This window comes from Rhinoraja longicauda, unplaced genomic scaffold (assembly GCF_053455715.1).
Source record: "Rhinoraja longicauda isolate Sanriku21f unplaced genomic scaffold, sRhiLon1.1 Scf002141, whole genome shotgun sequence".
Lineage (NCBI taxonomy): Eukaryota > Metazoa > Chordata > Chondrichthyes > Rajiformes > Arhynchobatidae > Rhinoraja > Rhinoraja longicauda.
Genome location: NW_027603355.1, coordinates 1 through 16,498, shown reverse-complemented (window position 1 = coordinate 16,498; position 16,498 = coordinate 1). Strand labels below are relative to the sequence as shown.

Here is a 16,498-nt window from a genome sequence, read left to right as displayed (position 1 = left end):
GGACAGGCAGGGACATTTGTCTTTGGAGCCCATCAGGGTGCTTTAAGAGTTGTGTATAAGATCTATATAAGTTGCACAGATATGGTGAATAACCACAGTATTTTAGCCAAAGGTAGGAGAGTCTAAACCTAGAGTGCATCAGTTCAAGGTGAGAGTGGAAACAGTAAAAAGGAGCAGCTGTTACAGTCAATGCGTTGTGTGAGTATGGAACAAACTGACAGAGGAAATGGTGGAGGGAGCTACAATGACGACCATTTACAGACAGTTTGGTGGATACGTGGATAAGAAAGACCTGGAAGAATATGTGTCAGACTCAGGCAAGTGGGACAAGCTCGGTTGGGCAACTTAGTTGGCATGGTCGGGTCGAGTCAAAGGGCCTGTTTCTGTGTGACACAACTCTCTGACTTTGTGATGCTTTTCTGCAGCTATGTTTGGTGGTAGATCAAATCTTCAATTTCCCTTCAGTCCAAAATACCATTAATGCTTGCATCTACGCATTACTTAAAGATGTCAGAAACAAGAACAATGGAAAAGGTATAAGCTTTACCTTGCTTGATGGCATCAGATGCTTCTGCCAATACCGTGTTGTACAAAAAAGGAGTTTCAAACTTTTCAAGCAGCAAGTGACCATCTACCACCGACTGTGGGTTGGCTTCAACACCAACTCTGCAAATATTTAACAGCTGGTTATAAACTGAGCGTTAGAAATATATTGGGCTGTTGAACAAAGCAATAGACATTATACAATATGTGCAGCAGGAGGCCATTCGGCCCTTCGAGCCAGAACCTCCATTCAATGTGATCATGGCTGATCATTCTCAATCAGTACCCCTTTCCTGCCTTCTCCCCATACCCCCTGACTCCACTATCCTTAAGAGCTCTATCTAGCTCTCACTTGAATGCATCCAGAGAACTGGCCTCCACTGCCTTCTGAGGCAGAGAATTCCACAGATTTACAACTCTCTGACTGAAAAAGTTTTCCCTCACCTCCGTTCTAAATGGCCTACCCTTATTCTTAAACTGTGGCCCCTAGTTCTGGACTCCCCCAACATTGGGAACATGTTTCCTGCCTCTAACGTGTCCAACCCCTTAATAATCTTATATGTTTCAATAAGATCCCCTCTCATCCTTCTAAATTCCAGTGTATACAAGCCTAGTCGCTCTCGTCTTTCAACATATGACAGCCTCAAGCTCATCCACTTTATTTTTTATACTTCACGCATTTAAATACAGCACTTTACCTTCGGTATTCACCTCCCCACTCACACCTGTTACAATTTGCCCTGACCTTACTCTCTTATCCCATCTAGAACTTCCCTTCCCATTTATTCAAGAGTCCTTTGCAATTTCTCATGTATTCGCTTCCCCTTTAACTCCATCTTCATATTCCCAATTTGTCAACCCCTGCCCCTCACTACTCAGTTTAAAGCCACACATGCAGCACTAGCAAACCTGCCTGCCAGAATGTTGGTCCCCCTGCTGTTAAGGTGCAATGTTACAATGAGGTGCAATGTTACAATGTTACAATGACGTGCAATGTTTCAATGTTACAATGAGGTGCAATGTTACAATGTTACAATGAGGTGCAATGTTACAATAAGGTGCAATGTTACAATAAGGTGCAATGTTACAAAACCTTACAATGTTTCCGTCAAGAGCATGTCCTACCTTCGCTTGCGACCAGCTTCCTCCTGAAAGAAATAAAACACAAATCTCAATTGACTGAGATGGACCGTCCTATTCCCGACAGCGGGAATTTGTCCACATTTCCACAGCCCTCTGATAATTCCCATTTCCCAACTCTTATCACCGCTGTCATGCAGATAGAAAGCGGACATTACAGTCGAGACGTAGAACGAAGGGGGAAAGCATAAGGAATGTTCATGAGAATGACGCCATAACTGAGAGGATGGAACTCAATGCAAAGACTGGGCAGGTTGTTGGAGTTTATCTGGGGAAGATGTCAGGAATGATGAGATAAGATTTAAGTTTATCGGTGGATTTAAATGGGTGAGGATGAAATAATATCTCTAATCGATGGGAGAGCAAAAATCAAAGCTGAAATGTAACGTGGTCTTCAATAAATACTGAAAGGAATGCAGTCATGAGAACATGGACCTCACTTGCATTGGAGGGACTGAAGCCAACAGCAGAGATAATTTAAGGGCAAGTGGGATAAACACTTGAGCACTCCTGGAATTCGGGGTATTGTTACCGGGTGTGGTGAGTAGATGGGAAGGATGTTGAATGGAGCTGAAATCTTGACTGGATAGGATGGGCCGAATGGCCTGTCTATGATGTAGAATGGGAAGTCATTCTATGGTGAACAAAGGTGGGTAAAACAAACCGAGCAAATTCCCCCAAGGTGACCGCCCACTGCTGATGGGAACCGGATGTAGATGATCAATCTGCTGTGTGCGCCACGTTCTAGATTTCAATGCTAATCCCCACCATGTGGTCATGGCTGATCTAGCCCAGGGCTGAACTCCTCCGCTTTGTCCCATCCCCTTTGATTTCAATTCCACATATTTTCAAAAATGTATCTTTCTCTGGTATAAATACGTCCAACAGGTTAAACCTCTCAGAGTCTCCTGGTTGGAGAGTCCCAGAGATTTACTGCCCTCTGTCCATTCGTGGTCCTTGAGATCAGATATAGGATCACCCGGGTTGTTCTGAACTCCACAGAATACAAACACCTCTCTACATTCCGGCCAGGCAGTCCTGAGATCCCATAGATTATGCGGGAGGCCAATTAGTTTGGGAACAACTACAACTGGAACAGATGAAACATTAACCCAGTTCTGAATTACTGGTAAAGGCAGCATTTATTTCAGAAACATCCCCCACCATTTTGTGACTGTGCACTTTCACTTCGCCAGACTGTAGTGTCACCCCTCACCTTCAGAAACACCACATTGTCCTTTTGATCCATCTGCTGCTGCAACTTAAAGAGTTCCTCCTGAATGAATTTTAAATTCTCTTCAATTTCTCGATGATTTTTCTCCATTGCATTTAGAATCTTCTTCTCTTCCTCCCGGATATCTGCCAGTCCTCGCTGCTCTTTCTCAGTGAGAATCTGGTGCAGTTCAGCAAACTGGGATTTGATCTTAGACTGAAGGTTGTGTGACTGTTCCTGTGAAATGAAAGGTGAAGATCAATATTTCATCAAGATCACAAAGTGTGAAGTCATGCATTTTGGTGGTAGGAATAAAGGCATAGATCAATAGTAAGGAAAGCAAACTCTGTGCCAGCATTTATTTCAAGAGGCCTTGTGTACAAAAGCAGGGATGTGATGTTGAGGCTCCATAAGGCGCTGGTAAGGCCGCATAGGTAATATTGTGAGCAATTTTAGGCACCATATCTGTGGAAAGATGTGCTGGCTCTGGAGAGGGTCCAGAGGAGGTTTACAAGAATGATCCCAGGAATGAGTGGGTTAACCTATGAGGAGCGTTTGTTAGCACTGGGCCAGTACTCGCTGGGGTTTCAGAGAATGAGGGGGACCTAATTCAACGAGATCTGGGTGTCCTGGTGCATCAGTCAATGAAAGGAAGCATGCAGGTACAGCAGGCAGTGAAGAAAGCCAATGGAATGTTGGCCTTCGTAACAAGAGGAGTTGAGTTTAGGAGCAAAGAGGTCCTTCTACAGTTGTACCGGGCCCTGGTGTACTGTGTGCAGTTTTGGTCTCCAAATTTGAGGAAGGATATTCTTGCTATGGAGGGCGTGCAGCGTAGGTTCACTAGGTTAACTCCCGGAATGGCGGGACTGTCGTATTTTGAAAGGCTGGAGCGATTGGGCTTGTATACACTGGAATTTAGAAGGATGAGGGGGGATCTTATTGAAACATATAAGATAATTAGGGGATTGGACACATTAGAGGCAGGAAACATGTTCCCAATGTTGGGGGAGTCCAGAACAAGGGGCCACAGTTTAAGAATAAGGGGTAGGCCATTTAGAACGGAGATGAGGAAGAACCTTTTCAGTCAGAGAGTGGTGAAGGTGTGGAATTCTCTGCCTCAGAAGGCAGTGGAGGCCAGTTCGTTGGATGCTTTCAAGAGAGAGCTGGATAGAGCTCTTAAGGATAGCGGAGTGAGGGGGTATGGGGAGAAGGCAGGAACGGGGTACTGATTGAGAGTGATCAGCCATGATCGCATTGAATGGCGGTGCTGGCTCGAAAGGCTGAATGGCCTACTCCTGCACCTATTGTCTATTGTCTATTGTCTAATTAAAACATACAGAATAGTGAAAGGCTTGGATAGAGGGGTTGTGGAGAGGATGTTTCCACTAGTGGGAGAATCCAGGACTCAAAGTCATAGCCTCAGAATTAAAGGACGCTAATTTAGGAAGTTGAAGAGAAATTTCTTTGGTCAGAGGGTGGTGAATCTGTGGATTTTTTTTGCCACAGAAGGCTATGGATATTTTTTATGGCAAAGATAGATTCTTGATTAGTACAGGTTTCAGAGATTATGGTGAGAAGGCAGGAGAATGGGGTAAGGAGGGAGAGATAGGTCAGCCATTATTGAATGGCGGCGTAGATGCGATGGGCGAAATGGCCTCATTCTACTCCTATTCCTTATGACTTTAATTCCCTGCTGCCTATTCCTTTTCACGTACCCATTAATTCTCATTCATCCGCCCACCACCCACCTCCGCAGGAATAATTTACAGTCACCGATTGACCTTTGAACCAGCATGTATTGGGCACCAAAGATACTAGAGGAGCAAGATAGACCACCCGACACGTAAAACCGTAATTGGTCATGGGTAAATTTCAGCGCCATTTTAGTAAACAGATTCTGTGTGCCAGACTGGGCTGTGTTCACAACTCTCTGCGATTTGTTCGTATATAAAATGTTTGCTAACAATTATTTTTGTTCTTCTTCTTGGATAAGTTGTTGGTTGACCCCTATGACTATTTCTTGACGAGTTGCTGCTTCATGATCTTTAAAATTTGGATGTTACTGATTGAATATCTGCACTAGAGATCCACTCTATCTGTATCAGGCCAATTGATCATATTTGCTTTCTCTGTTAATTTTATTTTCACCTCCACGAGCCGTATCTCTTTTTGCTTTATTTTAGAAAGTCATGGAAGCAGAGATTTGGCATTTGCCAACAATAGAACTCGACTGTATCCACAATATAATCGAAAAGACATTTAACTTTATAATTAGAGCCAAGAAAATTTGAATTGGTGAATTGATTAGTTAAAAATCCTTGACAGCCACTAAAATGACCAATGCTGCCTGATGTGGTACAGAGCACGAATCCAATTCAAATAGACACAGTGGTGGAGTAAGTCACCGGGTCAGGCAGCATCTCTGGAGAAAAAGGATGGGTGATGTTTCATGTTGGGACCCTTCTTCAGACAAAGGAGGGAAGGTGAAGTGCTGGTATAAATCAGGACATGATCATTTCATTGGTTAGCTGATATGCAAAACAGTGCAACCCTGTATATCTTGCACATAAAATGATGTAAAACTTACCATGAATGACAGAAATAAAAGGTGTTATCCTTGTTTTATGAAATTCATTTTTGAATGATGTAAAATTGAAGGGGGTGCAATATACTGCTAACCCACAAATGTATCGTTATGAGATACTCACATTTAAAAAATCCATTAATCACAACAAAACCTAGAAGGTGCCTATGTTATTTGACCAACTTATCGGTTAAATTTAAATATGATTTTTTTACAGGTTGTAGGATTGTGGGTAAGTATCGTGTCAATGCCTGTAACTCATTTTCCACAAAACTGAGGGTTAGCACTATATTGCACCGACCCCCTCAATTATATGTTAAATTCAAAACTAAACTATGGTGGTAATGTACATTATTCATGTCTAAAGCTAGCACTTCTGTATAAGTGTAGGTATGTATGCATTACATTTTATTACACTAATGTAGAATGAAAATAATGGAAAAATGGAGATAAGACTTTTCTTTGCCTTCCATCACAGCGAGGGTGTGCCTGGAGCAATCACTGTGATGGCTGTTTGTGTTAAAATTGTAATTGTGTGTCTTGTGTTCTTTATTGTCCACTGCCGGACCCTGACGTGAGAGGACGCTGGCGCTATTTGTTCGCCGCTTCTCCGTCAGGACAATTCGTTTGTTTGTTTTTATGTCTTGACTGTTTTTGTAAAGCGTCTTTGAGCATTTGGAAAAGCGCGATAAAAAATAAATGTTTATTATTATTATTATAAATATCTTAATATGTGTTCATAATTATTTTATTCATAATATTAGGATTTCTGGAAATAAGTTTGATGTCACTGATTGCGAATGTGTACGGGAAGGCCCTAATGAAATGTATGTTAAATTTGTGCTGAGTGTGTGTTTGAGCAATACAGGGGAAACTGCACAAAAGAGGGGACTGGGGAGGAAGGATGGGAGGGACATGGGCAGAAACAGTAAGAAAATAAAACCAGAGAAATTTAGCAGGGGGAAAACATTTTAAAATAAAAATAACAATAAAATGTGGGTTGATAGATGAGATATTTTCTGCACTTTGATGGGATCATCACACATACTGTTCCCCCACAACACTGATTACACAGCGAGAGGTGGGTTTTCCTTACTAAAATGATGTTACGTACTAAACTTCAGTGGACGCAATTTCGACGGAGAGGTTCATTTTGCTCCTCTAGTATCTTTGTTGGGGACGTGGAAGAAATCCGCCGCGGTCACAGGGAGAAGGCGTGAACCACACGGTCAGCCCCCGAGGTCAGGATCGAACCCGCTCACCAGAACTAGGAGACAGCAGCACGACTTGTGTCACTGCGCTGCCCTGTTATTATACGCGTCACAGGGATCAAACCTGCACAAGATCAGGAAATCGAAACTTAAAAGCCTCACCAGAACTCCAGAAATCTTCTCTTTCTGTTGCTGCTCCATTTGCTGGATCTCTGATCTATATTTTGTGAGAGACTGGATGGAAGATTTCACCTGATCCTGCAAATGTGTTTGGGAATCAGAAAATTAAATGGTTGAACAGTAAAAATGGAATTAAACAATGATGCGTTTAAAATCGGTTTGCTTTTACCTTGTGGTTTTCAACAGCTTCTTTAACCGGCATGAAGCTGTGAGACTTGTGTTCCCGCCCAGCTGCACAAATCACACAGATCAGCTTCTTATCAGTTTCACAAAACAGCTTCAGTTCTTCCTGATGTTCCTCGCAGTGAGGTTTACTTTCCTTCTCTGGAATTATTTCCCGATTCAGACTCATTGTTCGAGCTTTCTCAGCCAGTCTCGCCAAGGCCCGATTCACCCTGAGGGTGCGGTCTGTAAACTCCTCTCTACATTCCGGGCAGGAGTTTCTCCCCTCCCTGTCCCAACTCTGTGTGATACAGGAGCGGCAGAAGTTGTGCCCACAGTCCAGTATAACCGGATCGGTGAAGAATTCCAGGCAGATGGGACAAACTATCTCCTCGGCCCAACTCTCGACCTGGTCTTTCGCAGCCATTGTAACTCCGCCACTTCCTGGTTCAAAACGCGATCCCTTTGGCGCAGCTGCTGCATCCTTGCAGTATCGGGGCACGGCTGAGGGGAGGCGGAGCTCAGCCCCGTCAATCACAGCCCTGACCAGTAAGTGGATGCTATTTGATACAAACTGCCTGTAAATTTCATCCCCTTAAACTAAATACATCAGTGTTTCCCATCGTGAATTGTTCATTATATTAGGCTGCACAATGATATTATATCCACGGCCAACACTGTTATTTCATTTAACAGTCTCATGTGCAAACTTGAATTCAACTCAATGAGCCAATTATACTCTATTGTCACATGAACCAAGGGACAGTGAAATGCTTTGCTTTTGCTTGCAATCCGGTAAAATACAGACCTCCCCCAGGCAGTGCAGAGAGAGTCGCCACGTTTCTGGGGCCGACAAAGTTGCGGGATGTTTATGGAACTGTCTATATTTCCCCGCAATGGCGAACCAGGTCCCGCCGGACGAGGCAGCAGGCGCCCCCGCGCCGCCCCCCCTTCCCTCTCGGCTCTGACGAGACCACATAGATTTTTGCACAGTGGGGGCAAATTTCAAAGGTCATGTTTTATCACACAGGGTGGTGGGTGCCTGGAACGTGCTGCTGGAGTGGTGGCATTGCATAGTCTGATCTGGGCTGAAGGGACTGATCTAGTTCTTTGTGGCCATCAACTAAACCGACAGGTTCATTATAGCTCCCATTCCCAGCTCCTCCCCCACAACCATTAGGTTCTTGGACCGACCTGCAGTGCCCGCGTTTGGCCCATATCCCTCCAAACCTGCCCCATCCATGTATCTGTCCAACTACTTCGTAAACGTTGTGATAATCTCTGCCCAACTACCTCCTGCAGCAGCTCGTTCCATATACCCGCCACCCATATTGTGTTACCCCTCAGGTTCCTATTAAATCATTCCACCCTCACCTTAAACTTGTGTCCTCTGGTTCTCGATTCCTCTACTCTTGGCAAGAGACTGTACATCTTCCCGATCTGTTCCTCTCGTGTTTTTTTAGTCCTCTCTAAGGTCATCCCTCATCCTCCTGCGCACCAAGGTAGAGAGTTCCAGCCTGCTCAACCTCTCCTGATAGCTCGGGCCCTTGAGTCCTGGCAACATCCTCGTAAAACCTCTTTCCCTCTGATTATGCGCACTCATTATTGCAATAACAGGACGTTGCATTGTCGATAAACCGCCGTTCATCACAGATGGGGATGTTTAGAATTGCACAACGCTCAGGTTTGTTGACTTCCCATCAGCGTCTGAAGCAATTGAAGCCTGATTGGGGCAGGCACTCCACCAGCACGCGCAGTGGAGGACAAGCCCATGTCAGCATCAAACACGCTGAAGTGGAAATGGTGAAGGGCATCAGGCTCCTTGGCGTAAATATCATCAACGATCTATGGCGGATCAACCACACTAAAGACACAGCCAAGACGCCGCACCGACACCTGTACTTCATCAGTGGACTGAGGCAATTCGGCATGTCGCCAAACATGTGGTCAGGACAAGACAGTCTGAGCTATAGGCAGAGATTGAGTAGGTTGGGACTCTATTCCTTGGAGTGCAGGAGGATGAAGGGTAACCTTATAGAGCTGTATAAGGTCATGAGAGGAATAGATTGGGTGAACAGAGTCTCTTGCCCAGAGTAGGTGATTCGAGGACCAGACGACTTAGGTTTAAGGTGAAGGGGAAAAGATTTAATAAGAACCTGAGCGGTAACTTTTTGGCACAATGAGTGGTGGATTTGTGGAACAAACTGCCAGAGGATGTGGTTGAGGCAGGGACTATCCCATCATTTAAGGAGCAGTTAGACATGTACATGGATGTGCCTGGTTTGGAGGGATATGGACCAAAAGCTGGGACTAGTGTAGCTGGGACATGTTGGCTGCTGTCTCACTCTTTCATTCTATTACTCTGGCGACCCTCCAAGATTTACCATAAAATGCGCACTGTCTGTTTGCGTCACAGCTTGGTTTGGGAAAAGAGCGCAAGAAATTTCAGAGAATTGTGGATGAGGCCCTGACCAGACTCCATCTGCACTTATTTCTGTCTCGGAGAAGCAGACAACATAATCAAATACGTCCCACCCCGGCCATTCCCTTTTCTCCCTGCTCTTGTTGGGCAGAAGGTACAGAACCTTGGGAGGGCGCACTGCCAGTCTCAGGGGCAGCCTCCTCCCCTCTGTTATCGGGCTTCTGAACGGTCTTTCCATCAGCTGGTCATTAGGTGTTGAAGGGTCTGTTCTTGTGCTTCACTGATCTGTGTCTTGTTTTCTCTGTTGCGTGGTATTTGGAGGTTATTTTTCTGACGAGAGAGAAGTTTACAGTGGACCTTACTTTACTTTAGACACACAGCATGGAAACAGGCCCATCGATCACCAATTCACTCCTTTTCTAGAGAGATGCTGTCAGACCCGTTGAATTCCTGCAGCTTTTTGTGTCTGTCATCAATTCACACTTATTCTCTGTTGTCCCATTTTCCCACCTACTCCCCACACACTTGGGGCTTTTACAGAAGGTCAATAAACATACAAACCGGCATGTCCTTTGATTGTGGGAGGAAACCAGAACACCCGGAGGAAATCCACGAGGCCACAAGGAGAACGTGCAAACTTAGAACAGTCAGCAGCTGAGGTCAGGATCGAACCCGGGTCCCTGGCCTTGAGGCAGCGGCTCTTCCCGCTGCTCCACAGTACCTCAGAAATATTAAGCCTTCTCTTTCCAAATACCCTATACTGCCGCCAAGGCTTTCTGTTTTTTCTCTTGGCAGTTTATGGGCAGAATCACATTCCAATCGCCCATTGAACTGGAAAAACTAAAATAAAAACACAGATGCTGAAAATCCCAAATGAAGACGTACTGTAAGATGCAAGAAATACTCAGAAGGTTGGTCAGCGTTTGTAGAGAAAGAAACGGAATTAATGACTCAGGTTGAACACCATTGGTCATCAGTATTTGATTTGAAATGTAAGGTCTGTTTCACCTTGCTGTTGCTGCCTGACCTGCTGAGTATTTGGGGCAATTTTTGCTTCTATTGCTCATTTTAAAGCCTCAACGTTTTAAGCCATGCATTTGGTTTGGGCTTCGGGTGTGGTAACAGGTGACAAAAGTCACTTATTAAACCAGATCCCCGCTGTTTCTGCAATTGTCAAAGTGAATTCTCAAAGTTACAGCTGGTCTGTGGTCGCACCGCGTGGCGTTGCTCCCATCTAGTGGCAGAACCAAGATGTGCAAACAGTCCTGTTCCCGATTAACAGAACACGGTTTGGTGCAGAGATACAGCACGGAAACAGGCCTTTCGGCCCCCCGAAGATAGACACAAAAAGCTGGAGTAGGTCAGCGGGTCAGGCAGCATCTCTGGTGAACAGGATTAGGAGACGTTTCGGGTCGAGACCCTTCTTCTGATTGGGAAAGTGAAACGAGATATATCGACAGTGGTACAAAGATTGTCAACAAATGAAAGATAGATACGTGAACAAATAATGATGATAAAAGAAGCAGGCCATTGTTGGCTGTGAGCTCGGTGAAAACGAGTTACAGGCAATGAAACTCACCAGGACGACAGTGAAACTAGTACAACGACCAGGGTGGGGGAGGAACTGAATCCACGACCACCATCGATCACCCGTTCACACCAGTTCTATGTTATCCCACTTTCTCATCCACTCTCTATACACCAGGGGCAACTTCACAGGGGCCAACTAACCTATAAAACCAGCACGTCTTTGGGATGTGGGAGAAAAGCGGAGCAACTAGAGGAAACAGAGATTAGCTTGGCATTGTACTGTTCCACGTTCTATGTGGGCCGAAGAGACTGTTCTAGTTCTACATGGCCATCAACACCGAGAGACCCATTGTATCTCCCACTCCCAACATTCAGCTTTATTCTTCTGCCTTCCAGTAATTTCCGATTTCATTCCGCTCTCCTATTTACACCTCCCGAGTCAGACCTTTCCCGTACTCTTCCGAACGACATCAACACCAATTCATTCACTCTGATATAACAGACTGTAGCTCTTGGAAATCCTCCTTGAGACCAAACAAGGGTCCCGACCCTGAAGCGTGATCTGTCCATTTCCATCCACAGATGCTGCCTGCCCCGCTGAGTTCCTCCAGCACTTTGTTGATTTTTTCCCCGCACCCACGTTATATTTCAAAAGATTTCTTGTATCTACCATTTCCAATATTCACTTTGCCTTCTCTCACTGGAGGGAATTTCCGATGTCATTCCCCCCCTCCTGTCTCCACCTGCCCCCCCCCCCCCCCCCCCCATACTCGCCTTTACGCCGCTGTTGAAGACCACACCAACCCCGCTGGTGCCGCGTTGTGACTCGGGGCGAGTTTAGGACCCGCCGCCCGCGGCTGCTGCTGAACCCGCGGAGCCCGCGGGAAGGGAAATTGTTTCAATCTTTATATTTTCACAAAAGTGTTTCTGTTCCGATGACGGACGCGGTTAACGCGTTGAAATGAACGGATCGACAGCTCTGATTTCACTTGCTCTTTATTTCTCTCTTCCCACATTTACATCCCCCCTGGTTTTATTTCCGCGCTCACCGGGGTTTTTTACGACGCGGAATTTGGGGATTAAATGGGAGCCGTTCAACGCCGACCTGTTGTCCACCGGGTTTCTGCCCCACAGCCCCTGAGCCCCGCTCCCGACGCCGGTACCCGTATTAATCAAGAATCTTTCTGCCTACGCCTTTAAATATCCACTCACGTGACCTACACAGCCTGTTGTGGCAAATAATTCCACAAATTGATCACCTTCTGACTAAATAAATTTCTGATCATCTTCAAAAGAGAAAGTAGATTAATTCTGATGAAATGGTCTCTTGTCCGAGACGGTCCCACAAGTGGAAACATACTTTCCACATCCACTGGATCTAAACCATTCACATATCTGTATGTTTCAATGAGGTCCACCCTCATACTTCTAAATTCCGAGTGCAATCCGGGAGTCGACCAAACGCTCGCCAGAGGTTAACTTATTGCTGGGAACATTCTTGTAAACCTCCTCTGGACCCTCTCCAGAGCCAGCACACCTCCCCTCTGATATGGTGCCCAGAATTGCTCACAATATTCCAAATGCGGCCTTCCCGTCGCCTTGTATAGCCTCAAAATTAAATCCGTGTTTCTGTGTACAAGTCCTCTTGAAATGAATGCAAGCAATGAGTTTGCTTCCATTAGACAATAGACAATAGACAATAGGTGCAGGAGTAGGCAATTCGGCCCTTCGAGCACCACCATTCCATGTGATCATGGCTGATCATTCTCACCGATTCAACTTGCAGATAAAAAATTTGGGAATAATAATAATAATAATAATAATAATAATAATAAACATTTATTTTTTATAGCGCTTTTCCAATTGCTCAAAGACGCTTTACAAACCAGTCAGGACATAAAAACAAACAAACAAACAAAAGATTTGTCCTGACGGAGCAGCGTCGAACAAATAGCGCCAGCGTCCTCTCACGTGAGTCCGGCAGTGGACAATAAAGAACACAAGACACACAATTACAATTTTAACACAAACAGCCATCACAGTGATTGCTCCAGGCACACCCTCACTGCGATGGAAGGCAAAGAAAAGTCTTATCTCCTCCTCATTCTTCTCCCGTGGTGCCACGAGGCGACCGAGGCTCTCGACTTTTGAACCCCCACCGGGCGATGGAAAGTCCCAGGGCCGAGCCGAGCAGGCCGATGAAGGTCCTAAGCCCCCACCGGGTGATAGGAAGTGCCGCGACCGAGCCACGCAGGGCGATGAAGGCCCTGCGAGCGGGTCGATCAAACCTCGCGCTTCGGGGCGGTCGAAGCTGCTACGGCTGGAGCTCCCGATAGCCGGTCGCCAGCCAGGGACCTGCGAACTCCAGATGTTGCGGTCTGCAGGGCCCACGGCCGAAGCCTCCGAGATGGCAAGTCCAGGCCCTGCCACCGGATTCTTCAAGGTCGATCCCAGCTGGAGGCCGCCGACTCCACGTTGTTGGGCCGTAGCACGAACGGAGATACGACACGATAACCAGCACTCCCAAGTCCCTTTGAACTTCAGATTGATGGATTATTTTCCCACTTAGACAATAGTCTACGCCATTATTCCTACTACCAAAATGCAGTACTCCGCACTTTGCTACACTATATTCCATCTGCCACTTCTCTACCCATTCCCCCAACATGTCCAAGTCCTTCTGCGGAGTCCATGCTTTCTCTAAACTACATGCCCTTCCACCTCTTTTCGTAACATCCGCAAACTTGGCCACAAAGCCTTCGATCCCCTCGTCCAAATCATAATATAAAACGTGGAGTAGCGGGCAAACACCGATCCTTGAAGATCTTCACTAGTTACTGTTAGCCAACGAGAAAAAAATCCCCATTTATTGCCACTCTTTGTCTTCTGCCATCCAGCCAGCCAGTTATCCATGCTGATGTTTGCCCTTTGTCACCGTTGGCTCTCATCTTCCTAAGCAGCCATCTTGTGACACCTGGTCAAAGGTTTTCTGAAAATCAAAGTAAACAACATCTACTGTCTCTCCTTTGGATGTTTTGCTATTTACTTCTTCAAATAATTCCAGCAAATTTATCAAACACGACCTTCCATTCACAAAGCCATGCCTATTTCATCGTGCACTTATAAATACTCTGTCACATCATCCTGTATAACGGGTCCTAAAATCTTACCACCCACTCCACTGGTGTTGGAGGCAGATACAATAGTGACATTTAAGACAAGTTCAGATTTTCAGGTAATGAAGGGATATACATTGTGAGCAGGCAGGTAAGGTTGGTCGTCTCATGTTCGGCACAGCTATTATTAGCCGAAAGTCCTGCCGTGCCTTGTACTTCGTGTAGGAAAGAAATGCAGATGCTGGTTTAAATCGAAGGTAGGCACAAAATGCTGGTGTAACTCAACGAGACAGGCATCATCTCTGGAGAGAAAGAATGGGTGAAGTTTCGGGTCGAGACCCTTTAGACTGATGTCGGAGAGGTCGACGGGAAAGTGATAGAATGTTGTTGGAGACAGTGAGACTGGTGGGAGAACTGGGAAGAAGGAGGGATGGAGAGAGAGGGAAAACAAGGGCTAATTGAAGATAGATAAGTCAATGTTCATATCGCTGGTATGTTTGCTGCCCAAGCGAAGTATGAGGTGCTGTTCCTCCAATTTGCGCTGGGCCTCACTCTGACAATGGAGGATGCCCAGGACAGAAAGTTCAGATTGGGAATGGGGTAGCGGGGGTGAGTTAAAGTGCTGAGCAACCAGGAGATCAGGTACGACTGTGTGGAACTGTTCAGCGAAACGATCGTCGAGCTTGCGCTTGGTCTCTCCGATGTCACTCCATCAGTACTATCCCACAGTATACCGTTACACCAGTACTACCCTACAGTGCATCACTCCATCAGTACTATCCAACAGTATACCGTTACACCAGTACTAACCCACAGTGCGTCACTCCATCAGTACTATCCCACTGTATGCCATTGCACCAGTACTACCCTACAGTGCGTCACTCCATCAGTACTACCGCACAGTGTCACTCCATCAATTCCATCCCACATTATGTCACGACAACAGTACTACCGCACAATATGTCACCCGATCAGAACTACCCCAGAATGTGCCATTACTTCAACACTACCCTACGTTAGGTTACTCCATCAATACTACTTCACAGTCTGTCACTCCATCAGTACTACATGTTACTCCATTAGTCGTACCCAAGAGCGTGTCACTCTCATCAGTACAACCCCACAGTATGTCATTCCATCATTTCTTCCCGACGGTGTTTCACTGTGTCAGTACCACCTTAAGTATGTAATTTCATCAGTTCTACCCACAGTTTTTCACCCCTTCAATAATACCATCGAAAGTGTCACTATATCAGTACTACCCCAAAATATACCAGTCCTTCACTACTACCCCACAGGATGCTAATCCATAAGTATTATCGCACAGCGTGTCACTCCATCAGTACTACCAAATCGTCGGCTACTTCTTCATTACTGCATCACAACGTGTCATTCATTAGGTACTATCACATAGAATGCCATTGCATCAGTACAAGCAAATGGATAGTCATTCCATCAGTACTATCCCACAGTGCGTCATTCGATCAGTTCTTCCCCTCAATGTGTCACTCCATCAGAACTACACTATAATGTGTCATTACATCAGTGCTGCCCCATTTAGTTTCACACCATTAATACTACCCGACAGTGTGTCACGACATCAGGACGATCATATCGCTTGTTCCTCCATCAGTATTACCGCACACTGTGTCACTCTATCAGTAATACACCAAAATGTTCCACTCCATCAGTTCCTGCCCACAGTTTGTCACTTCACTAGTATTACCCCAAAGTGTATTGGTCCATCTGCACTGCCCACATTGTGTCACTCCATCAATACTACCCCACTGGTTATCACTCCATCAATACAAGCCTACAGCGTGTTAGACGATCATTACTACAACACACTATGTCACTCCATCAGTACAACCCCAGAGCGTGTCACTCATCGGTACTACCGCACTATATACCATTCCATCAATACACACCCACAGTGTTTTGCAACATCAGTACCACCTTGTGTATTATTCCATTAGTACTACCACACAGGGTGTCACTCTATCAGTACTATTCAACGGCGTGTCACTCCATCAGTACTACACAATGAGTCCTTCCATCAGTACTACCCCACAGTGCTTCAATCCACCAGTATTACTCTGGTATATGTCTATCCAACTACACCGCAGGGTGTCACACAATCAGTACTATTCCACAATATGCTATTGCGTCAGTACTGCCACAAAGAGTGCCATTCCATCAGTACTACCTCAAAGTGTATCACTCCACCAGCACCACCCACAGTGTGCCACTGCATCAGTAATAAAATATCGTTTGTTACTCCATCTGTACTACCCTACACTGTACCACTCCATCAGTGCCTCCCCATAGAGCATCGCACCATCAGGAATATCACTCGGGCTATCATTGCATCAGTACGTGTGTCACTCCATCAGAACA

At 45.6% G+C, this 16,498-nt stretch overlaps 1 protein-coding gene across 1 annotated transcript; it reads right to left on the bottom strand.

Annotated features, from left to right (window-relative positions):
- Nucleotides 1-547: 547 nt before the first annotated feature.
- LOC144591824 (zinc-binding protein A33-like) lies at nucleotides 548-7,223 on the bottom strand (the record flags this gene model as incomplete). The annotated part of the gene is made up of 5 exons (XM_078395842.1): nucleotides 7,041-7,223; nucleotides 6,854-6,949; nucleotides 2,900-3,133; nucleotides 1,669-1,691; nucleotides 548-666 (listed from the first exon to the last, which is right to left on the bottom strand). Coding segments are annotated over exons 1-5 (655 nt in total), but the record flags the coding sequence as incomplete, so codon positions are not given.
- Nucleotides 7,224-16,498: the final 9,275 nt, after the last annotated feature.